The following is a 24,084-nucleotide window of genomic DNA, read 5'->3' as shown; positions in this document are numbered from 1 at the left end:
GCTCATCTTTTCCACTGACCTCTTGCTTTTCTCTTGCAGCAAAGGTCCCCCGGCAAAGTGCTGTTTGACCTGGTCTGTGTTCATCTCAACCTTGTGGAAGGAGATTATTTTGGACTGGAGTACCAGGACCAGCGCAAGATGACAGTAAGAAGTTTGTTTTTGTTTGAGACCTGAAAAATGTGCTCTGTAATTTTTTATTCAGGTAATCTTTGTGTTTGTCTCTCTTAAGTGAATGACAAGTGCCAATTCACATTGTCTTTGGGCTCATTTTTCCACCCAGTGTCAGTCAAATTTTCATTTGGTTTTGTAATGTAATGTGTGTCACTTTGCTGTAAACTATGGCTGTTAATATTACTATGAGAGTGAACCCTTCATGTGGTATTATCTACTGGGGGACACGATTAGCATTGCAGTGATCTGTCTAGGAAGAGTCCCAGTTGAAAGTCATTGAGTTAGGCTCCTGTAGTGGGTCACAGGCTATTCATTCTCCATTTGCGGCCTTTCTTTCTCAGGTTTGGCTGGACCTTCTGAAACCAACACTCAAACAGATCCGACGTAAGTGGACCGTATCCTCCTTCCATTGTCAAAGGTCTTGCTCTACATAATTTCCTTTTCCTTCTTTATTCTGTCCCCACAGGGCCCAAGAACACCATCCTCCGTTTTGTGGTGAAGTTCTTCCCTCCTGACCACACACAGCTCATGGAGGAGCTGACACAGTGAGTCTTCTCCACACTTCAGACCGCATCAGTGGGGGACAAGCTGTCCCTATTGAAAGTCACATGGATTTGCTTTTGTGTGTGGTGCATTCAGCGGAACCTAAAACGGTCACCCTGGATGTTCCCGAATTCAGTTGAGAGCTTTTTTTTTTTGCACTGAAAATTGAAAATTTCGGTGCATTTCTTTCATTCTGACATGTTCAAAGTAAAAACTGCATGACACATTTTTTCCAATTGAGATTGCAGTACTTGGGCAGAAGCTGCATTCTATTTGCATAAGTCAATGTGATACAGGTCGTACTCAGAAATATAGAATCGGATCAGAATTTCAATTTGAGAAAAATTAAACACTGACCTATGTTCCAGGGAGCATGTTGTCACTGTATTCAAAAGGTTCTGTATTTCAATGAAATACACCAGTATTAAACAGGACACTGAAACAAATGAAATCCTAAAAAAGTGTATTGATGTCAGATATTGGTCTGATATCAGCCACAAAACAAGTATTGGATTTTATCCGGCTGCATTTCAAAATCTCTGATATAAGCGTTGCATTTAGACACTCATAGCCAAAAAGAATGCTCATGTACTTGAAAATGAGCAAATAAAAAGCAGGTTTGCCGTTGACATTGCTTAAAATGTAACTTTTGACAGCCAAAAATAAGGATAATGTACTAAATCTAAGCGTAAACAGCAGAGAATCTGGTTTTAAGAGGAGATTATCTAAAATATATCCTTTCACAGCCTCTAAATAAGTGACACTGAAAATGAGTGTAAACAGAAATCACATCCAGAATAACTCATAAGAACGGTCAACATTTCTATGACAGTCATTATTTAGCGTCAACATCTGCATGTTTATTAGATTGTGATATGGCTGTATCTCAACATGCTTGAAATAAGTGGAATAACGAACAGTTAAATATATACATTTAGGTCGGCAACTGAATCTTAAAAATTAAGATTTCTTTTGCTGAGCCTTGGGCACAGTAAATAACTTAGAACAAATAAAATATGTTTTAAGTTATTCACCTCATATTATGATTTTCTTCTGTTATAGACACAGACCCCTAAATCTATTTTTTTTAATCTTGTTTAACGTAGATACCTTTCTCTCAGCCTAACTAACTTGAGACAGTTGATCTGATGAATGGAAACTAATATTCCCCCATTTTGTACCAATTCCTTCCCTTTTCTCTGCTACCTTTCCTGTGTCTAGGTATTTGTTTGCCCTGCAGATTAAGCAGGACCTTGCCTGTGGACGTCTCATTTGCAACGACACGAGTGCCGCTCTGATGGTCTCCCACATCATTCAGTGTGAGTTAAAAGTTAACCATTCCATGGCATTGATTTCATTCACAGCATGTGAGACAATTTTGTCTGTGTTGATGCCAATGTTATGAAATAGCTCATTTAAAGGGGCACAGCTTGAAGTTGAAGTTTGGTTCGACATGAAAAGTAGATGCTACATTTTCAAATCATTGCTGTTATCATTTTGATTTGCTACCAAAAGTTTGGGAAGTTCAGGACTGTTTGAAGTACATGCCTTCGAGTCAGCCATGCAGCTCAAAGCAATGAAGCGGCTTTGCTCCACCCCACTGTGTTTTCCAGACGCTGGAAGAGAATGTGATGAGACTTTGGTTCAATATCATAGTTTAGTGTACGTTTAATATAAGGCACTGCTTCTTCTAATTCTTCTTCTGCTTTCGGCATTTCCTGTCTGGGATTGCTTGGTACCTCCAACGTCATCCGTCCAACATACTTTCTGTCTCTCCTAAAATAAGACACTCAGTGACCGTATTCGTATCTACTGAGACTCCAGTTAAGGCTTTGTTTTACTCAATGCTGGCCTAGACATTGATATGTTGATCTGCGGTTGCCAGACTTTAGATCGTTGACCAGCATGTGAATTAAATTCACTACTAGTACGACTTCCCTTATGATCTGGGTCTCTTTGTTCCAAACTCCCTTCTTTTGGTCCCTGCCACCTTTTTGAACTGATGTGTTGGTTTATGTTGGAGAGTCCCTTGGATAAGGCTTGGTGGCATTATTGTATAGTGAATCTGTTATTGGTGACTTTTTCAAAGGAAATCCCAAGTCAGTAATATGGACTGTATGGATTTGTGGATTTCTTTAGTTCAGCCTGTTGTTAATATGGGTAAAACCTGGATGGATCAGGTAGTCAACTTTGCTCAGTATGGAAAATATTTAATATTTAAGATACCTTTTGGTATGTGTACATGCTTGTACAAGCTGAGAGAGGAAGCACAACTCCTTTGTAAAAACTTAATATGCTCATCAAAATTCCTTGAAATTAGTGAAAAAAAACAAAAAAAAAATGTATGAAGAAATCCACCATAGATTGTTCTTTTTTGTCTCAGTCTACTACCTGTTCTGAAATGGTCTCTAAATTTCATATCTGTGACTATCAAAGTGTCCGTTCCTGCTGGCATACCTGTATTGTCACAGTCAGTATTTTAGTGGCAAGCAAGTCCAAACAAGTCCGAATGTCATGCTTTTCTCTAGAGCTGCAGATTTGCTATCTAACTTGACACCCTTGTCCCAGCTCACTCAATGATGCCACTTTTTTTGCTTTGAATTTTTCTCTTTCCCAAATTTCCTTGCAGCATGAAGAAGCTCTACCCTTGTTTTTTTAATTCTTCATCGAGTGTGAAATGCAGACAGTGTTGATGAGTGTTGATGTGCTATAAAAAACTGTATTTAATGTGATATGCTATAGAAATCTGTTTTTACAAACAAATGAACTCATGGTCACCAGTTAAGCAAGACCTTCTTTATAGTCCAGAAACTTCATTCTTGAAGCGCCATCAACATTCACATCCTGAAGGTTTTCTCCAAAAGGAATATGGATGTCTGATCAGGTCTGTCCTGTGCATCTACAGCGGAAATAGGAGACTTTGAAGAGACCCAGAGCTGGCAGCATCTCCTCCACAACAAGTATCTTCCTGACCAGGATGCAATTCGAGACAAGATCATCGACTGCCATCGCAAACATGTGTGAGTTTACCGTGGTTGTGATCTCAGTGCAAGTACAGACACTGTTGACCTTTGTCGGGTTGTTATTCGTACATACAAGAATGTTAAAAGATGCTTACTTCCTGACCTCTGATGTCATAATCATTTTGTTCTGCCCAAAATACACTAATGTGTGGTGTAAAGGTAGAGGTTAATGGGTGACCCTAATTGTCTCTGAATACAAATGCAAGCTGGCAACCTATATGGTGTGACCTTGTTTTGCCATTTCCCTCTTTGTGATGATAATGGAAGTGAAGGAGGATTATCATACAGTTACAAAACTAACCACAAAGTGCTATTTCCAAACAAAATACAGAATAATACTCTACATAGAGTGTACACAGAACTCACTGCTACTTAAAATTTCAGAATGAGTGCAGCGATTTCCACGTACAAATTAACCTTGAAGGTCAATGACAGAGCGTTCACCTGACTTGAGATCAGTTTTAAGGTCCTACATGCCAAGGGATGACATTTTTTTGGTAGTTAGCAATCATGTAAGACCTCTCAACACACACACACACACACACACACTCTCTTGTAGAGACACTCCCCTGTAGAGTAGTTGATCACTTACCCCACACACATTAACGCCTACACACATTTAATATGTATTCCAGTGAGGAGGCTAACTGCTGACATTCCACTTGGCACTCCCTTTATTCTCATGAGACTACACGCATGCAAGTCGGTGCACGCACATACACACAGGCACACTCAAACGCAAACATCACTTATAACAATCCTGCTACCAAACACGAGCATAGTGAGACACAGTGACACACACAAACACATGTACAGAATGCTCAAACCTGCAGCACACAGAAATACGAAGAGGTCGAAGATGTTTTCCCCACTTGAAAACAACCAGGCGTTTATTTCTGGCCTGGTTCTCTCCATTCTGCCACGCAGGAAGGAAACCGCTTGTTAAAGTGCTCATAACGGAAACAGGAAGTCATTTTCAAATTTGTTGGAAAACAAAACGCCTGTCAATGCAGATTGCGATCTCATGAATGTTGCCTCAGGAAGCTGAGCCCTCCCACAAGGGGTGGGGGGTCAGTGGATGTCCTGGTGTCCCTCTTCAATGATTATTGTAACAGTCATGTTAGACTGAGATATTAAATCGTCTTTGTCTTCCACAGGAGACAAACTCCTGCAGAGTCAGACTTCCAACTGCTGGAAATTGCCCGGCGTCTGGAGATGTATGGTGTGCGACTCCACCCAGCGAAGGACCGTGAGGGGACCAAGCTCAGCCTGGCTGTAGCACACACGGGGGTGCTGGTCTTCCAGGTGAGGAGAAACACGGTGGACAATTTCATTGAAACTAAACAGTTGTTTCAGATGCCAACTTTAGTGGTGAGTAAGTGTCTTTTGTCTTATCTACACTATTCTTAGAGTGTTCTTGTAAATAAAATCGGCTTTTGTTTGTGAAGCACTTTACATATTGATAGGTGCTCAATAAAGGATTATTTTTATGATTACTATTTCGGGATTGTAATCAGAAGTTGTCTCATTGACCGAAAAAAACCTTTGGGTGTTGTCTATTGTTTTTAACTGGCAGCACAGTAGATGACAGCTCCGTTGAGAGCGGTTATGTTGATGATGAAGAAAGGCTCTCTCTGAGCACACCATTTTGTAGGAGAGTTGTCTTTGGAGTGTAGTAGGACACTTTCACATAATTCATATTTGTAAGCTTTTCCATTGTTCCATGATCTCTCTGAAACCTTTGACCTCTTAGTGAAGACAAACTGAAACTAGATCCCTCAATCCAAAGGAGGACTAGACATCTCAACTCCTGAGTGAAGATGAGACTAATCCTGACCCAGGTTCATACCAGATGTAAACAAATCAAGCTTGGGGAGGCAAGGTCAAAGATCTGATGTTTAGGTGCGCTCCATCAGCTTTTAATTTTCAGCTGTACATTCATGTAGTCGGCTGCGTTTCCATCAAACTCAGGTGGAGGAAGAGAAATTTGGGGCGGACCAGGTCTTATCTGCAGTTTGCAACAAATGCTTGGGCTGCCGTCTGGGAGTGTTTTGTCTGTTCTATGTGAAGTGCCAGCAGAGTGGAGGAATGTGCCCACCTGCGGTTGCTGCATATATTTAACAGTGTGTCTTCTGTTTTCAGGGCTACACAAAAATCAATGCCTTCAACTGGTCAAAGATCCGCAAGCTCAGCTTCAAACGCAAAAGATTCCTGATCAAACTGAGGGAAGACCCCACAGTGAGTCACACACTGTGTTCCACACAATCTGACTAATAACCAGTGGACAGGAATACAGGCTAATTTTGGTGACAGCGGCGTGTGTTTAGCTATCTACATGTAAAGTGGAAATAAAAGTTACACAGGTATGTGATACAAGTAGATATCAGTGCCTAGAAAAGCGCAACTTGGCTCATGACAACTGGACTTCTATGTTTATTCTAATCAGGCGTTTATCAGTTGTCAGAGTTTTGTTGATATAGAAGCCGTCGGACGTGTCAAGTGTGTAAACGCATACGCTTGTCAACGTACTACTGATTCTCTGACTGAGAGTGATGCGACTGATTAAATACCAAATAATTTGAAACATTTGAATCATTTGTGTTACACGTAAAAGACCCTCTGGCAGTGTGTCTACATTTATTCATATAACAACATAATCTCAGAGTGGACCAGATCCGTTGGATATACATCTAAAGGTGGTCAGAGCCAGCTGTAAAAGGGTCTTCTGAGTTATAGTTCAGCCCAGATTTCACTGCAGGTTGTCTGTGAATGGATGAAAAGTGAGGACATTGTTGAGATGCGGCAAGCTTTGCTCTGTGCCATGTGTGAGAATGTGTTAAAGATATGTAAAGGCATCATGAGGAGTGTACACAACAGCAATAGTATCGAAGAGTTCAATTCTAACAAGATGGCAAGAAAGGGAAAAGATACTGAATTCCTGTCAACCGTCAGTAAATCTCCTGTTCACCACTGTAACTCTCTCAACAGAACACTCATCACGATACGCTGGAATTCTCAATGGCAAGCAGAGACTGCTGCAAGGTGTTCTGGAAGATCTGTGTGGAGTATCATGCCTTCTTCAGGCTCTTCGAGGAGCCCAAGCCTAAACCCAAGCCCATTCTGTTCACAAGGGGCTCATCGTTCCGCTTTAGGTACATGATCAGATGGCACCACATTGTTGTCCTGTGCTTGTGCGAGTTGTGTCCGGTTTCCTCCCATAGTCCAAAAGTATGCAAAGGTTAAGTGATGCCTACAATTTGTCCCTCTGTGTGGGTGTGTTTATGAATGGTTGTGTGTCTGGAGTGGCTTTCATGATGCAGACTTAGGCCTGGTGGGCTCAGGCCCGATTTACTCCAGGCTGTGTCCCAGTTTCTGCTCAGTGAACATTCACAGTCCAGCATGTTGAATTACATTTATCCCCCTGTTTATTAATAAGATGTTCAACCACCAAATAAAAGCTAGAACATGTGACTTGTCAAGCATGCAAATGCCACTGTGCGGCTAGTAAAGGCTATCTAATCTAACATAGTGATTTTTGGAATGTTCTATGTCAAACACTTGTCTGCGTGGGATTTGACAAGTTTTTAACCTGTTAAATCTCCCTGTATATGTTCTGCGATGAGCTTGCGTCTTATCCAGGGTGTCCTTAGGCTGCTAGTTGCTGGGATTGGCTCCAGCCCATTCTGGGGATAAGTGAAGGATGATGGGTGCAAGATCGATCGGATGCATGGGTGTTATTGAAGCTGGTGGCTAACCATGGTTATTGACCTCTGCAGCGGCCGCACTCAGAAGCAGATGATGGATCACGTCAAAGACTCAGAGCTGAAGAAACTGCCATTTGAACGGTATGTTTGACTTGTTTTACCCTTGTTTTAGGTGAACCTACTTTCATGTATACTTTCATGTCTCCTTTGACTCTACACTTTTGGATTAGAGTTCAACTCCCACAAACTATATCTATATGTCTTTCATACAAATTATCTCATTTTTTTCCTTCTTTACTTTTGTATTTCATCTTTATTTTTTTTTAACTGTATACATCACTTTTTAAAATAATATTTATTGAGCTTTATCTCCAGTTTCATAATTTCATGGTTTTGCATTAGAGATCTGGTTTTAAAGCCGCAAATAAACACATTTTGAATCCTTTTTCTTTAGCAAGCACAGTAAGATTCTGTCCAGTTGCGGAGTGTCACCTCATGCCTCTTCCAAAGTGCCTAAAGAGGTAAATAAAAAAGATTGCTCCAAATAAATTTTCTTACAAAACTACCTATGTTAAAAACCCATGTCATTTTCTAAAACTCCCTTTGTGACCCGCAGAGCGCTGTATGTGTCCAAGCGAGTGACCAGCTGGACTCTGCCAGACCTGCTCAAACCGAAGTTTTGCTGGAGCCATCACCAGCGGCATTCAACGGTTTCCATGACACACAAGGCTCGGAGTCGAAACTTAATGGAGCGGCGCCGGACCAGCAGCTCCTCAACCCAGGTCCATCCTGCAGGGCAAATAAAGGCAGCAGCTCGTCTATTCCGTACATAGACTGCAGCGACATAGACAGCGAATGTGATGTTACGAAGGCCAGCAGGACAGGGAGGGCAAACAGCCACGCAAATGACAGCAATGACGAAGAACTAGCTGCTTATAAAAAGAATGGTCACATTGGGGGGCAACCGGGGAGCCTGTTTGGGTCTGCGAATGGTTTTTACCACACTAATCACCAGGACAGTGTCCTGAAGCCAAGTTTGGGAAACCAAAATTTAGATTCCCCCTCCAAAATCAATGGAAGTCACAAGGTGATTGATGAAATTTTGTCAAACACCAGCTCTTACAACAGCCGCTTGCCTTTGCACAGCACCATCTTGGATGAGGTTTTCCAAGGGAGGTGCGGTGTGGCCACTGGACGTCCGTTAGGAAACGGAACTCGCAGCCAGTGCTCCAGTCCAGTGATCAGCGGCTTCCACCACCGCACCAACTCGCTGAGTCAAACCAAGGTGGCCAACGGGCAGACGTACTTGCGCCGTGACGATGGCGGGCGGGGTTACTTTTATAAACATCCTGGTGTTCTGCCCGTGGACACTCCGACCCCAACAAACCGCTGTGGTAGCTATTCACCAATCATCTCAAGTCGCACGCCACAACATCTAGCCAAACAGTACAACAACATCCGTAACCGCTCAGACACTGACCCTTTTATTCTGAGCCAACTGACCTCCACACCCATCCAACACAACAGCAACCGCTCGGTCCTGCGCACCCAGACGCCTAGTTCAGCCCCAATGGAGCGAAGGATGATTCTAACTAATGGCAATCAAGCTGGACACCTTTTGGTTCCAGGTCAACCTCGCTCCAGCACCGTGCAGAGACTGTTTGGTCGCCACGCAAAGCCAGAGAACCATCACTCACTAAACAACAATCTTATCCAGTCCGTGCAGATGATTGACGGCTCCACTAGCAGTGGCACTGATACCAGCGACACGGAGTCAGACACGGGCAGCAGCGCGTACAGCCACCCTCTCATGTACGGCAACCCTGCCGCCGTCAGTTCCTTCAACTCGGTCGGCTTGAATGGAGGAAATTTATCTCCTGTTCCACACAAGTTCTCATTTGGGAGCCTTGAGCTGGAAGAGGGCCAGGACGGCGAGTTAGAACAGGAGGAAGGCTGCTACCGCTTCTTCAATGAGGAAGACATGGGTGGTTGTGTTTTTAGCACCTAAAACTATCAGAGACTTCAGCGGGAGCATTTGTGGTATTGCTATTGTTGGTACACTGAGGAGTGCTTGTACATGTGTAAACTCGCGTCACTTAGTTTTAGAATCTGGAAACCCAGAAATCATGATGAGAGTGTTGTGCTGTCAGAATATGATCTGGACTTGCAAGTGGGGAGTTTACCTTTGTTGAAAACGATTGGAAAGAAACATGGGAAAGGTCCAGGATGAAGCACAGGCTGTGGCAGTAGGCCGACCCCCGCGTGGCTCAACAAACTGATCATAGAGAAAAGTACAGTATCATTGTCGCTGGCGCTTCCTCGCATGTGAAAGCATGCCAGTCTGCAGAAGTGCACAGATAGTGACGGATCTCATTAAATCTGTGAGGCACAGTTGGGACTGTAACTGGGTAGCTGAAATGGGACACTGTATTGCTGTCTCATAGGACCACTTTTGTAATTGTATTCATCCACGGTAGATAAGTAGACAGTTCACATTTTTTTATTTTCAATTTCTAATTGAATGTGCAGTTGAAGATGAACCTTTTTAACAGCCCTTCACACTCTCACCATGTGCCATGACTCCGAATTGTATATTCTAAAGGGACCTGATGAGAAGTTGTTACGTCATGTGTAATGTTGATATTAGAACCTTTGACAGTAGCGTCACCTATGCAATAGAATATGCTCTTTTATTGTCTTGTATTGAAATAGATTTGTACTCCTTGATCTGCCAGTTAAAAGGCTTGATCAAATCAGGCTCTGCAAAGAATAGTGGACCAGGGGCATCCCACCTGTGAGTGGGACCAGATAGGCCGGGTGCTTTCGGAATTTCGGACTCGGACATCTGAGGGGTTCGAGCTGCCGTTATTGAACCTTTGATCAAAGGGGAGCACTGTGGATTTTGTCCCAGTGGACCCTCAGGTGCTCTTTGAATGTTGCTCATCTGGTTCACGTGTAATTCATGGATTGGAGAAGCCATTGAACCCTGTTCCTCGGGCTGGTGACCAAAAGGTTGCACAGGTATCTGAGGACATGAAGAGATTGAGTATCTGGGAACAAGAAGAAGATGGAAGTATCCTTGGCCTGCCTGAAACTCCGTAGCTCACGTGCTAACTAGACGATACTGTAGATGGATCTGTGAATGCTGTGATGAATTTCAATGTACAAAATAGAGTAGATGTTCGGAATAGTCTAGCAGGTTTAGTGCTAGTGATGTCACTGCCGACCATTTTGCCTTCTGAGTCTTTGTGAGATCAACCTTTTGTAGTGTGGTGTTTTCTATTAGCCAGGGTGAAATCTTAAATATAAGGAGCACTGTTGTTTGTATTTTTGATAGATGTTAACATGTGCACATGCAGAGCTTCTTGTCATACAGACTTGAAAGGGTTTGGGTTCCTGTCTGACATTTTGATCAGTCGTTTGTCACTGTTGGCACCTGGGCTTGTTTATAATAGCCTGCAGATAACTTGTCCGTGTAGGTAGGTGTGTGTGTGTGTGTTTGTGCGTGCGTGGGGTACTATGGCATTATTCGGACACTTTTGATCTTTGTTGACGCTTCTCTGATAAGATAATTCAAGATTAATGTCCCAGGTTTAATGTGTAACTATGAATCAGTTTACCAGGAGATGTTACAGGGTACATGTATTTTCCACTGGGTAAAACTTCACAAATGGATGGCCCCCGCAGGTTGATTCAACACTACAATGTGATAAGACACAAGTCGATTTCCCTCCTCTCAAATTATGTAAAACAATCGTTACAGCTCTTACATAGTATATATCTAATTTATTTTAGGATGGAGATGCATTCACAATAATATGATTTATAAAGTGATCAACATCTTAACTGACTGACGTGAATGGTATTCTTGGGCAGTAGGTGTAGTTGGTTAAGTAAGACTGTTTTTTTGGTCTCAGACTGGGAAATTGAAACTCCAAACATACAGTCTCGCGTATTAAATCCTGTGTTTAAAATTGAGCATGTTTTTCGTCAATGCAGGTCTTGAGATGAACTACTCTTTTCTGTTTCTTTGCGTTTATAAATGTAATATATTATCAATCCCTTCAGTTTTATGTGACCTTTAGGCTTTGGTTCCAACATAAATCCCCCAATTGATCTGTCATTCCTTCTATAACTTAGTATGGACCAGTTATTCAACTCAAGTTGCTGACTTGTCCCACTATTTATATCTGACTTTTTATCAGCAGCTTTTTCCCTCTTGGCTTCTCATGTCAATGTCATTTGCTGGCTTTTGAATGGATGCTCTTCAGTTCCCGGACTTAAGGACTGAATGGAAATGTATTTGTAATGGCACTGACGTTTGACTGTCTGTCATCTTTTTTTCAGCATGTGTGTGCGCTCCAGAAGTTTCACTGCTTGTTTGCCATTTTCTTTTTCCAAATGCATGTCAACAAGGCACTCCCTGCTCCTCATCTGCTGTTTTGATCACCTGATCTGTTCTTCTGTTGTAAGGCTCACAAAGGGGTAGAAATTCAGTCTGGGAACTCTTCCTTTGTCCTTGCTCTGAGATAAGAGATCTTCAGACATGTTTTGTTGAGTTTGTTCAGTTTTGACCTTGTTTAAAGACCATTTGTGCTTCATGTGTTTCAAAGCTGGACAAAATGAGGTGGACTCAATTCTTGTGGTCATTCCCCAAGAGACAAGTCAGCACAAGTGAAGTCAAAATTCGCAAGTCGTGAAGGTGTGTAAAAAGTACCACAAGCAAAAGTAAAGTCAGGCAAGAAAGTTAGAGCATCGTCCGAGGATGGATAAAGAAGACTTGAGTCCAGTTTGCTTTGTCCGCCGCAGCTCTGGCCAGTAGTCCCATGGAACACATACAGCCAATCAGATGCACTCATGAGTTTTTACATAGACTGTCCTTGTATCTCTAGTGGTGTTACACTGGCAACATTTAATTGTTGTTTATGACAGCTGCTTCTCTGTTCTTCACCACACGTTTGTAAAAGAGTCTACTCCTTTTTTTCACTAATGCTTCACTGACTCCCTCTGTTTGTATTTTTGTGCACCTACCTGTCTTCATTTTCTTGGCAACTTTTTTTCTATTTCTGTGGGTTCTTTCTTGTCTTTACCTTCTCAATACTGTAACTAACTCTCTGCACTAGTGTTAATAAAATATAACTTTGCATGTCCAAAAAAAAAATCCCCAAATGACTCCGGAATTTACTGTAGTGTAGACTGTTCCCCTCCTCCCCCCGTGTCCCTCAGACGCACACACATCTACACACACAAAAACACTTCATCTCCCTACCATTTTCATTTATGCTGTCCTGTGGTAGTTTGGCCTTAGAGTGTTAGTCTTGTTCGTCAACATTGTTCAGAAGGTATGTGTCCCTGCTGTGGTGGAAGGTTCACTCGTCGCAGGTCTACACTATTTACCCATGATCCAGTTTGGCGCGTAAATCCAACAGTAATCTGGGGACTCTCGGGGCACATGGGCAAGTATGAAGTCGCTCCTCCGTAGTAGAGTTAGCTTCCGTAGACAGTAGCTTTGGTCTGGAGACGGGGACCACTGTGATCTCTGACTCCGTCGCTGCTTCACGAAGGGTCATATGGCATGTGAATTGTAAGGGAACTGCACTTTTAAAACTGCCACGCTGTGACTTTTCCAGGCAAAATATCTGAAAGATATCTGAAAAACAGGGCTACAGAAATGCCCCTAGACACGGGACACTCTCAATCAAGGTCCCTAGCCAAGAAGCAAGATACATAAAAACAAGTGGTTCGAATGTCAAAATGAAATGGCGACATGAAGTGTTAACATTCAAACCCTTGCTAAATGGGCTGCAAATAATCACGCATATTAATTTAACCACAATTTAAAATTTTGCATTTGAAATGCTTTTGCCAACTTGCGGTATAAAAATACTGTTTGACCTAGTTGCATACATTTTTATTGAAATGCAAACATATAGAGTTGCTGGCAGTGTGTGGTGGGTTCCTGATGGTCAGCCGTGTAAAGTAGTGTGAGTGATGACTATAATGTGAAATCAAAATTGCTCTTAATAGAAGCATTTCAATTGTTAAATGCCTCGGACAAAAGTGCTCACATTATCTACCACATAATTAAAAAGCAGTGTTACACATTTGGTGCCTTATTGTGAAATGTAGAAAATTCATGAGTGGATTATTGAATTTTACTGCAAAGAACTTTGTCTCTTTAAATAGAATGTTCTGTCCAAAGAGATAAACTTGACCACATTAGCAATATTCAATACCAGATGCCTGTCCAGACCCATTTTTATAGAAAGTCAAGTCTGGTTCCTGGTGAAAATGCAATGGACAGGGTGTTTCATTTCATACAAATTGTACAATCATATACGCTGTACGAACGTCAGATATAGCTGAATTGACTGTGAGTTTAAGTTTGACCACATTGTCCTCCGGCACAGCTGTAAATTACAGCCAACTACTTTGTTTTGCAGTGATACCACTGAACCCTTACAATTCACTCAGATGACCTGTTTTTGCAAAAGGAGTTCATCACCCACAATTGTGTTGTTTGTTTTTTTGTCCCATCTCAAGACTTAGTGCCAATGAATCAGTTATTTTAAATCTAAATAGCAATGAAACCCTCCAGCTAGTGGCATGTTGGCAGTACATTTCCTTTGTTCCATCCCTACCCCCTATCCATGTTTTTCTCTTTCCTTCTCCCCCTTCAGGAAGCCCCGGGTCACACGGCTCCTCCCTGGATAGTCCCCATGTGGCAGTTAATGGAACACACACTGTGAATGAGCAGGATGACATGGGTGTCCTGGGTTCAGTTCCTGAGGGACAGCAGCTATCGCCCCTCACCAGCCCCCTGCTAGCTGATGCATACATTCGACATGATGATGAAGAGGAGGCCAGGAGAAAGGTTGGCTTACTTAATGCCTTTGTGCTCTCCATTCATATTTGGATGCACTAGGTACAACACCTGGACCACATCACTCTCATTCAGCAGTGGAGGCCATGCTGGTTGTGTTAGCATCCAAGCGGTATCTTCTTGATATAAAGTCTCCCTGGATTTACAATAATCATATTTCTTAAAGCTCCTACCATAAATATGGTAGCAAACTTTTTTTGATTTCACATTTTAAAATGATGGTGTTTTTATCCACATAATAAATATAATAATAATAATCCACATAATAAAATATAAACATATAAACAATGTTTTAAATGGAACGTGTCAAATTAAGTCCACATCTTCGGCTGTGCCTTTGGCAACACATATAAATGTAATAAAAACAATCCGGAGTGATCATTTAATTCAATCCAGAACTTTCTTAGACGCATCATGTAGGTTTTAAGATGCTGTACTTGTACGTTCTGAAGATTCTGTGCGCTAAAGCTGCCAACCTTAGTAATAATTTGTCTGAGTGTGGTTTTAAATGTTTCTGCGAAATTGTTCTCTGTGCGTGTCCAGAAATTTCCCACGGACAAGGCCTATTTCATTGCCAAGGAACTGCTGACGACAGAGCGGACCTACCTGAAAGACCTCCAAGTTATTACTGAGGTAAGGAAGCTGAAGTCTTGTGTTCCCTCTTGAATAAGAGTGCTGTTTCAACAGCTGTCCATGGGTCGTAGTACAGGTCAGTCGACCAGGCTTTTAACGAGGATTTTGAAACAAAGCCCCACCCCCAGTCTGAAACCCCGCCCCAATCCATTGCCCTCCTGACACGCCATAACGTCTGATTTAACAACTTTGAAAAGTAAGCCGGAAACATCTATTTGTACAAAAAGACTAAATAAACAAATAAATAAACATCCAAGTCAAATAACAAAACAGAGATGAACTTAGTAGCTGTTGCCACAATAACACTTTCAGATCCTCTTGGGCAGCTGTTTTACTCAGCTGACCTTGAAAAAAGAAACCAAATAATTATATAATTATTCTTTCTCTTCCTACAAGCTAAGAGTCTTTTTTTTAATCTTCTTTTATATATTTATGCAAGATAAGCAACAGTTTTATCCTTTATTGTGTATCTGTTCTAAACTTTTCACACCTTTACACATTTAACAGCAGATCTTGGACACTAGATTGCATTCTTCACCCGCTCTAGAACTGAGCAGTGTGTCCCATGTTCTTAGGTTCTGTGGAGTTGATGTAAACATGCTCTCCCTGTTTGGCTGGGTCTTGTGTACTTCATGCTGTCATTAATGAACCTTTGCATTTGCCTCTCAGTCCTTCCCCTGCTCAGCAGGAAAAGAGGAAACCTTCCCAGAGTCAGTCAGGAACATCATCTCGGCCAACTATGACCCAGTCTTCAAGTTTCACCAGGGGCTGGTGAAGGAGGTGGAGCAGAGACTGGCGCAGTGGTCAGTATCCCTCTGTGCCATCTTGTCTTGTTGGTCTTTGTGAGGATGTGGATCTTGCCTGACACCTGCTGGCTGCTACTGTTGTTGCACCTACAAATCCACGTATTGACATGCCTTGTGCGCTTCAGGGAGGGACGGTCCAACGCTCACATCAAGGGCGACTTTCAGCGCATTGGTGACATTCTACGGAAGAACATCGAGGGCCTACGGGTATTTGTTTTTTCTCTGCGTGATTTTAATTCTCATTCTCATGTGACATTATCGAAAAATTACAAAAAGGTTCACCTCATAGCAGCTCTGACGGTGATGTTACCTGTGGTACTGTTTAAAGAAAGTGCGGAGTCCTATATTAATATATAGAAGGAAATCGACTCATCCTAAATTTAGCCAGATCTTCTCTTGAATGTAAAAAGAAAATGAATTGCTCTGCTGCCCACTACAGAGATACCAGAATGAGAAGAGAAGGCTCTGTCTTCATGAATGTCTGAAAATGACACTTTGCATTCACATTTGAATTTATTTAAAATGTTAAATTAAGTGGCTTTCATTGAGCGATGACACGTTTTTTTTTCATCCTCAGATTTGCTCTTTAAGATGGTTTGTTTTTAAGCTTAGATATAAAGATAAAAATCACACTGGACCCTCCAGGTTTCAGGTTTGTTCTCAGGTTACCTTGTGTAAGTTTCAGTTGCTGTTGTCGGCTGCAAAATGTCGCTGGAAAAGTATCTTGTCATCTAACTTGTTACTTTTAAAGTCAAGTCACCAATAAAAGAACTACATTTCTTTCTGAGTAATCAGTATTCAGAGTACTTTTTCAAAGTAACTGTAGCAACACTGCTGCACAGTCTGCACACTAGCCCATACATTTATTCAGGCCAAACATACACACACTCATTGCTGATGTATTTTGTCTGCAATGGATTGAATGGAAGTAAATATATGGTTTACAAAGGCTCAGAAAATGAGGCAGAAATTTATGGCTCATGAAACGGCACTGAAAGAGGAGTCTTTCAATTGAAAAAGAAACACTAGGTTTAAAGAAAAAATGTCCCAGTGTTTTTTTTCTCTGTCATTTCAAAGTGCATGTGACACACTGTGTTCTTCTGCATCTGCAGCAGTTAACCGTTCACCTGCAGAAACATTCTGAGTGTCTGGTGGAGCTAGAACGTGCCTGTCGGTAAGTGGATCGCGTGAAAACGAGTCAACCGTCACCTGCCTGAAACCCGTCTTGTCGTTCTACAGGTCTAGTCGGAAAGTGGAGGCTGTGTGTCGAGATTTGGAGCAGCAGAGAGCGTGTTACCTTCCCTTCAACATGTTCCTTTTGCGACCGCTGCACCGCCTGCTGCACTACAAGCTTCTCTTGGAGAGGCTCTGCAAACACTACCCGCCCACCCATGATGACTTCAGAGACTGCAGAGGTAATCCAAGGTCAAATTCTAGCCTACCTCAGTCACAAGTTTGTCTGAGTCAATACTGTGTCAGTAGCACCTGAACTCTTTTAGGTGGGTCTGTGTAGCCCAGCCCTTCACACAACTTCTCACTGAAGTGTGAAGGCTGTACAGTGTCAGAGCGGTGGGGTCTTCGGTGCTAGTTCTCGTCACTGAGTTCCCTGTTCAGTTTTTTTGCAAAATAAAAACAAAGTATCTAAAATTTGCGCTGAAGTACACACTGATCTCAAGAGACTTTGGGTGTGGCTTTGGTGTGGGGTGCATATGTGATGAGTGCTTGCGAGATGGCAACCAGCAGACCTGTCATGTCAGCCACTGCTGATGTGTTATTGTCAGAAACAATCTTTCCTTCCATGTTTTTTCTTGATATTTGTTTCATTTATTTATTTTTTTAATTCATTTTTTCAATCAGGTTTTGTGTTGAATAATGGAATCCCAGCTGAGGGAAAGAGGATGGGGTTTATTTTTTATTGTTTTCATTTTATTTTAGTATCCAACTATGTGAATATGAATCACAGCTACATGTGCGGCTATTGCAAAACACACACGTCTCACCTTTTGACTGCAGCGGCGCTGGCTGACGTCTCCGAGATGGTGCTGCAGCTGCAGGGAACCATGATGAAGATGGAGAACTTCCAGAAGCTTTTGGAGCTCAGGAAAGACCTCACAGGCATCGACAACCTGACGATCCCTGGCAGGGTGAGCGCACCCGTTTCTGCGAACTCAGCATCGTCCTCTTCTGTTGTCGTGCAGCTAATGTTTATGTTCTATGCAGGAGTTCATTCGGCTCGGGTGTCTCAGCAAGCTCTCAGGAAAGGGCCTTCAGCAGAGGATGTTCTTTCTGGTGACAGAGAATGATTTGAAAACTTTTGACTTTGGCACTGGAAGCAAGCAATTTCAATTTGTCTTGACAGTTCAGCGACTCCTTGGTGTACACCAGCCGAGGCATGACGCAAGCCAACCAGTTCAAAGTCCATGGCCAGCTCCCGCTTTACGGCATGACGGTGCGCTGATCCTCATGTTTCACTTTAAGAATCCTTCTCTTGAAGTATCGCGCCTTTAATGTTGAGCCAGTACGACGTATGGTGTGTTTCTGTGTGCAGATCAGAGAGAGTGAGGAGGAGTGGGGCGTCCCTCATTCCTTCACCCTGTATGGCCAGCGACAGTCATTGGTGGTGGCAGCCAGGTGCAACATTTTTTATTTCAGTTTATTTTTTGACAGTCGTCTTGTCTGCCGCTTATTTAATCTTCAGAAAAAGGACTCTGTGAGCTGCTTTTCTCAATCATTTTTGAGGCTTCTTTGCCCTATGCATTACACAGGGGTGAAGATGAAAGACTCATGAAAGACTTGTCCGTGGTCTGGAGTTAATGTCTGCCCTTGTCAACTTCCCATTCTTTCCTTATTTATTAATTTATGGACAGTTGCTGGATGACCCCAAAAAACAATCTTATTCTCTTCAAAGGCAGGTGTGGCTAAACAAGGGCCTTGATTTAGATCTGCAGTTGGCCTGTGTGCGCATCATAGGTGGACATTTTGTCGCGGGACTATTAGTTGCGTATTTAAATTTCATCACTCTTCGATGATTCCCGAAGAGAGGTTTCTATTGTGTTGGTATATTTGTCATTGGTATCAATATGAAGTCAAAATGTAACCTGTTGTTGGACTGTGTAGCTGTGCTGCAGAGATGGAGAAGTGGCTGGAGGACATCAGGATGGCTGTTGACCTTGCTGAACAGAGTAGCAGTCCTCCCACTGACCTGCTCTCCCCTGCACTCACTGACAACAGCAAGTCTTCAGGTGGGTCTGTGACCAGCTTCCTCCCATTCAAGACAACCGTCGTGCGAGTGCTTGGATAATGTCTGTGCCTCTTTTATGGCTCAATACTGACACAAACTATATGCCAGTCCTGAAGCATCAGCCAACTCTGATGTTTTTTCTGCTAGTTTCTTTCTGCCTGCCTTGGTAGTCATTCAGAGACAGTAATCTGTCTCTCACTGTGTCAGTGGAGACATCCATGTCGCGAGAGTGGTGACTGGCTACAAAGAAGAATTGTAGAATTTCGATCATATTCGACGGAATTATTGGGCAGAAACACTCTTTTCAAGGAAACCAGTGTGATGACACTACTAGTAGGGCGTTATATACAGGCACTGATGGTCGGATATTTAGGGCGTCCTGCTGAGAAAAGCTGGGCGTCCATTTTTTCCATGTTTTGCTAAAAAGACTGGTTTTGAATGACGAATTCTGAGAGAGTTGTTATCACCCTGTGCTTCAGAGCTTGCTGATGATGGTGGAGCAGAGCAAGAGTCAGAAGAAGAGTTCAGAGGATCGCGATCCTCCTTGGAGCGCCAAGGTCACCGTGGTAACACCACTGTCCATGTTTGCTGGCATCGCAACACCAGCGTGTCAATGGTGGACTTCAGCGTGGCCGTGGAGGTAAAAGTCGATGACACAAGGGGAGATATATATATATATATATATATATATATATATATATATATATATATATATATATATATATATATATATATATATATGACCGTATCAACTATGACTGGAAGATCAGTGACTGCAGCGCTGTGTCTGCAGAATCAGCTGTCCGGGAACCTGCTACGGAAATTTAAGAACAGTAACGGCTGGCAGAAGCTCTGGGTGGTGTTCACCAACTTCAGCCTCTTTTTCTACAAGACGCACCAGGTCTGTTGGAACCATCCACACCTTCCTTTTTTTTTTTACAGTGGTGTGAGTTGTTGACTGTGTTATTGGGGCTATTTCAGGATGACTACCCTTTGGCCAGCCTCCCCCTGCTTGGATACTCTGTCACTGTTCCGTCTGAGTCTGAGAACATCCACAAAGACTATGTCTTCAAACTCCACTTCAAGTCCCATGTCTACTACTTCAGATCGGAGAGCGAGTACACATTCGAGAGGTAACATCATGGGCAAGCGTAGGCGGAGAACTGAACAAAGTATGTTCTCTTGAAACAGACAGCACATGCTTGTTACACACGGTCACCCAGGCCCTAAACCTGGAGTCTGGTCTGGGGATTTGGCCCACATGCACGAGGACAGTCAGGAACAGCCTGGAAGAGCAGCAGGATTTGCATGGGCCAGGTGCTTGGCGGTGGAGACTCTGGTGGTCTAGTCACTGGATTCCTTAACAGGCCCTTCGATCATGGCTGTAGCCTGAGGCTGAGAAGCACTAACTCAACCTAGTGTGACTCGACACACAGTTCAGGCCTCGAAACTGCTGGACTGTCTATACATTGATTATATTGGGTTGTGATTTAGTTCCCAAAAGGGCAGCAGTGGGTGCAGGTTTTTGTTCCCACTGATCATGAAGACACCTTTTCATCAGGTGTCTTAGGGGTGTGGTCAGCTGATTGTCAGTCTGATTGTCTCGTTGGTTGTGTAATGCTGTGTGTTAGATCCGTTGGAAGAAAAACCTGCACCACCAGATTGCCCACCCCTGCCTTATTATAGTTAGTTAGTCATATTTTCCATTGTTTGCCAACAGCCTAACTGAGTGTACAACACTGAAAACTTGTTATGATGCACAAGTTCCAATTTTGCACATTTACTGTTTTCTCTTTCTCATTGCTTTTCTACCGTTTCTATCGTCTTCAGGTGGATGGAGGTGATCCGCAGTGCCACATGCTCCACCAGTCGCTCCCTGCCAGGCACCCGGAAGGACCTCTACTAGCAGTGCAGTTCATCCTGAATCAGGACTCTGAGCTTGTGGAGCTCTGATGGACGGAAAATGAGCCCGAGAAAATGGTCACACCAGCCACCGAAACACATAGAAACAGACATTTCACTCTCAGCATTCCTTGCTGTATCACAGCTTTTGCTAAAAACAAACGTAACGTCTTTCGTCTTCACATCTATCTTGACAGTATTTTACCTCTCTTCTATCCTTCACCTGTGCCACTGATCTCACCTGCACAGACAGACATTTTTACAGTGAAGAAGATCCAGACGCAACATTTGCATGAGATTAACAAAATAACTACTTGAAAAGCAAGTTTATACAGAAATTATGTGCATGTGACACATCCCCCTTTTTAAAGAGAGTCTCTATGAATGGTGATCAATGAATCGTGTCGCCACGTTTACAATTTTTGTGGCGTCTTTTTGTACCTTGATACACTGTGAAAAACACTTCCACTTTACCGTTCATTTTCTCTCTTACTATTTCAGTTCTGTTTAATGAATGGCTTGTTATCTATGGATTCGCTATTTTAAATAAAAGTGTTCATATTAAATATATATTGTGTTTGTCTTGAAGAGAATGGAAATGTGTCAGCTGCAATCGTGTTCATATTATGCCACCAGATGGCGCTCTCTACTCTAAAATCTTTGGATTTAAACAACCATTTGTATGGTTTTTACTTTTTATGTTACTTTGACTGGTTGAACATGCATTCACTTGAAACCATGTGTCAGTGGCTAGTGACCCACATTGTGTTGCCTTTGGCTCTGAGAATTACAAATATTTTCTCTCGGTTGGTTGAAAATCAATGACTAAATTATAAGAAATAGAACTAATGAAATATAGAAAAGATTACCTTCAAAACCGCCAAAACATGTTTGCTCTTCTGCTAAACACGCCCCAATTACAAGTGAACACTAATGACAATTAAATGTCAACGGGTTTATCTTTATTTGTTTCCATTTTCTAAGAGAAGTGAAGTAAAAAAAAAACTTGTCATTGACACATTTAAAAAGGTCATTGAAGGGGTTGGGTTTCCTTCCCTACAGACACACACAAATTCATTTTGAAATGGAGAAGATGCTACTCAAAAGAACACATTTCTTCACACTCTAAAGGAGCGATAGCTCAGGCTGTAGCAGGAAATACAAGTTCTTATTTTCCCACTTCACAATCATTGAATTTCTAATGCCCAGGAAATGTGCAAAGATGAACACAAGCTCACAGCAGAGGAGTTGGATGTGTCAATTCACCAGTGCAACAGGATTTGAGCTGTAAGAGTTTTGACAAAACGTACAGCAGATGGTGAGTCCTGTTTTCTAACCACAAAATTCCCAGGAATAAAAACATTCTCAGAGGCATTTTATTCACTTACTCCCCCAACTACTGTGATGCTGTGCTCGAGACTACATGACAATTCAAGTCAAAAAGGAATGTGGACTATCTTGATCACCATTTGAAAAGGTATTTTCCCCGAGGACGCCAAACATTCCAGGGACTGGTTAAAACTAAGTACAGTACTCAAGTGATGTCAGTCCCGGGCTTCTCGATATGTGTACTGCAGTCCATGAGCGCCAAATGAATCATAGCTATCATAGGTAGGCAGTGTTTTCCACTCGGGTTGGTATGTGGTGGTGCTGTACACAAATGCCTCAGTGATGCTGCCTGTTGCAGGAGAGTCTTCCCCTTCCTTGCTCCTGGCCCACTCTCTCACCTCCAGCTGGATGGAGGTCCGTTGGTACATGCTGGGAATGCTTTCAAAGTCATCCAGGAATTTCAGCATCTGCTCGTCCACTCTGTATATCTCACCGTGGACTCTTTGTCCCACGCCGGGAATGTTGAGCAGGAAGGGTACGTTGTAGGCCGTCGCGATCACCAGAGGGTAGGTCTGGACCGTCTGAGCTGTGGCCAAGAACTCTGCGGCGCCATTGCTGCTCTCCAACATGCGGTAGTGGTTCGGCTGCCCTCTTTTCAGGGTGCCATAGACAAAAACACAGGGCATGGCTGAAAACAAAGAGAACCAGTGTTTCATGGGCTCATTCCTTTGATTATCGGAGGTGATAAAGAAGTGAATATGAGAGAGTCCCATTCAGCACAAGCATACCAGCTACCATGAACTCTAGTCACTCAGTGATACATCTACAGTCAACGATTTATCAAGCTGAACTTCCTTGTTGGATGAAGGCAATGGAGAATGGAAGAGAATTTTAGTGAACACACTTCGATCTTTTGAACACAATTATGACCCTCATTGGTCCACAACTATGAAACTTCATAGTCATAAGAGACACATACAAAGACTGCACACGCAATATATAATAAACAAACATTATTGTTGTTGTTATTATTATTATTATTATTATTATTATTTTGCAAATTACAAATACAAAGCTGTAACAAAAAGGGCCAGTTATTTACAAACTAATTCCACATCTTCACCCCTTCTATAAAATATCACGACCCAAATATAGATAAATTAGTGTAGTTCAACGCGGAGAAATAACAATACAATATTAACAGTATTGAAATGAAAAAAAGGTAAACGACCCACAACAGTCCAAGTACACACCTGACCGAACCGGGTGAGTTGAACCAACGGTACGGAGAGAGAGATAGTTGAGAATCGCGAATGTCCGAGCGAGCGAAGCGTGTGACGCCAGCGTCCGAACTCAGGCGAGGCTTCGACTGAACTTGTGGGCTTCGATCGCACTTGTCCAAACCCGTGAGTTCACTTATCTTCAGCAAGCGAGTCACAAGTCTTGCTGTCATTACGGTGCGCCTCTTCTTCTCCTGGCGCGGAGTCCGCGCTCTCTGCACATTCACCCACTCTGCCATCTAGTGTCCTACAGACACAAGTACACCTCAGTGCTGCATCCTTCCGCAGCTGTCTCCAGACAGCAGAAGTATGTGCGTCTATTTTCTTCTCTCTGTCTAACTCGAGCCACCTTTGTGCGTGATGGATAAAGACATTGAACGATGGAGTATTTCCATTCCATGTGGAATTTACACAGCATATAAACAAGATTTATAGTGTCAGATATATATTCCCGTGAAGATTATGGCATCAAAGTAAGTAAATTACGGAATGTTGTCCATTTTCAATGCTATCCAGCCGCGTATGAAGAACATTCATGAAGAAGAACAAAAAGTGCAGTTTTCTACATC

General features: G+C 42.6%; 2 protein-coding genes across 3 annotated transcripts in view; one reads left to right on the top strand and one right to left on the bottom strand.

Moving 5' to 3' along the window:
* LOC128752934 (FERM, ARHGEF and pleckstrin domain-containing protein 1-like) overlaps positions 1 to 21,457 on the top strand; it is a 36,947-nt gene extending 15,490 nt beyond the window's left edge. Inside the window, exons 3-28 of the mRNA XM_053854745.1 lie at positions 40 to 144; positions 513 to 555; positions 638 to 716; positions 1,936 to 2,033; positions 3,620 to 3,734; positions 4,895 to 5,042; positions 5,880 to 5,975; positions 6,726 to 6,889; positions 7,514 to 7,582; positions 7,896 to 7,962; positions 8,058 to 8,223; positions 14,122 to 14,315; positions 14,868 to 14,957; positions 15,627 to 15,760; positions 15,889 to 15,970; positions 16,876 to 16,937; positions 17,003 to 17,178; positions 17,777 to 17,907; positions 17,984 to 18,052; positions 18,123 to 18,212; positions 18,312 to 18,394; positions 18,881 to 19,005; positions 19,484 to 19,644; positions 19,798 to 19,905; positions 19,986 to 20,137; positions 20,835 to 21,457. Coding sequence (XP_053710720.1) covers positions 40 to 144; positions 513 to 555; positions 638 to 716; positions 1,936 to 2,033; positions 3,620 to 3,734; positions 4,895 to 5,042; positions 5,880 to 5,975; positions 6,726 to 6,889; positions 7,514 to 7,582; positions 7,896 to 7,962; positions 8,058 to 8,223; positions 14,122 to 14,315; positions 14,868 to 14,957; positions 15,627 to 15,760; positions 15,889 to 15,970; positions 16,876 to 16,937; positions 17,003 to 17,178; positions 17,777 to 17,907; positions 17,984 to 18,052; positions 18,123 to 18,212; positions 18,312 to 18,394; positions 18,881 to 19,005; positions 19,484 to 19,644; positions 19,798 to 19,905; positions 19,986 to 20,137; positions 20,835 to 20,910 — 2,883 coding nt within the window. The 3' untranslated portion in view covers positions 20,911 to 21,457. The remainder of the gene's footprint in view (positions 1 to 39; positions 145 to 512; positions 556 to 637; positions 717 to 1,935; positions 2,034 to 3,619; positions 3,735 to 4,894; positions 5,043 to 5,879; positions 5,976 to 6,725; positions 6,890 to 7,513; positions 7,583 to 7,895; positions 7,963 to 8,057; positions 8,224 to 14,121; positions 14,316 to 14,867; positions 14,958 to 15,626; positions 15,761 to 15,888; positions 15,971 to 16,875; positions 16,938 to 17,002; positions 17,179 to 17,776; positions 17,908 to 17,983; positions 18,053 to 18,122; positions 18,213 to 18,311; positions 18,395 to 18,880; positions 19,006 to 19,483; positions 19,645 to 19,797; positions 19,906 to 19,985; positions 20,138 to 20,834) is intronic.
* A 385-nt stretch (positions 21,458 to 21,842) lies between these two features.
* Positions 21,843 to 23,701, bottom strand: LOC128752938 (gamma-glutamylaminecyclotransferase B-like). 2 transcript variants are annotated; one of them, XM_053854751.1, is made up of 3 exons: positions 23,554 to 23,694; positions 23,489 to 23,502; positions 21,843 to 22,923 (listed from the first exon to the last, which is right to left on the bottom strand). In XM_053854751.1, the coding sequence occupies exon 3, from the start codon at positions 22,919 to 22,921 to the stop codon at positions 22,451 to 22,453; it is 471 nt and encodes a 156-aa protein (XP_053710726.1). In that variant the 5' UTR covers positions 22,922 to 22,923; positions 23,489 to 23,502; positions 23,554 to 23,694; the 3' UTR covers positions 21,843 to 22,450. The 2 variants fall into 2 exon arrangements, with proteins under 2 accessions (XP_053710726.1, XP_053710725.1); XM_053854750.1 differs by having other exon boundaries at positions 21,844 to 22,923; positions 23,489 to 23,701.
* Between the last annotated feature and the right edge of the window lie 383 nt (positions 23,702 to 24,084).

The sequence above is a fragment of the Synchiropus splendidus genome, chromosome 1 (genome assembly GCF_027744825.2).
Source record: "Synchiropus splendidus isolate RoL2022-P1 chromosome 1, RoL_Sspl_1.0, whole genome shotgun sequence".
Lineage (NCBI taxonomy): Eukaryota > Metazoa > Chordata > Actinopteri > Syngnathiformes > Callionymidae > Synchiropus > Synchiropus splendidus.
The sequence above is the reverse complement of the archived record's forward strand: the minus strand, read 5'-3'. Positions and strand labels throughout refer to the sequence as shown.

Coding starts and splice junctions, on each gene's coding strand:
- LOC128752938 (XM_053854750.1), bottom strand. CDS start 22,921: ATGCCCTGTGTTTTTGTCTATGGCACCCTGAAAAGAGGGCAGCCGAAC.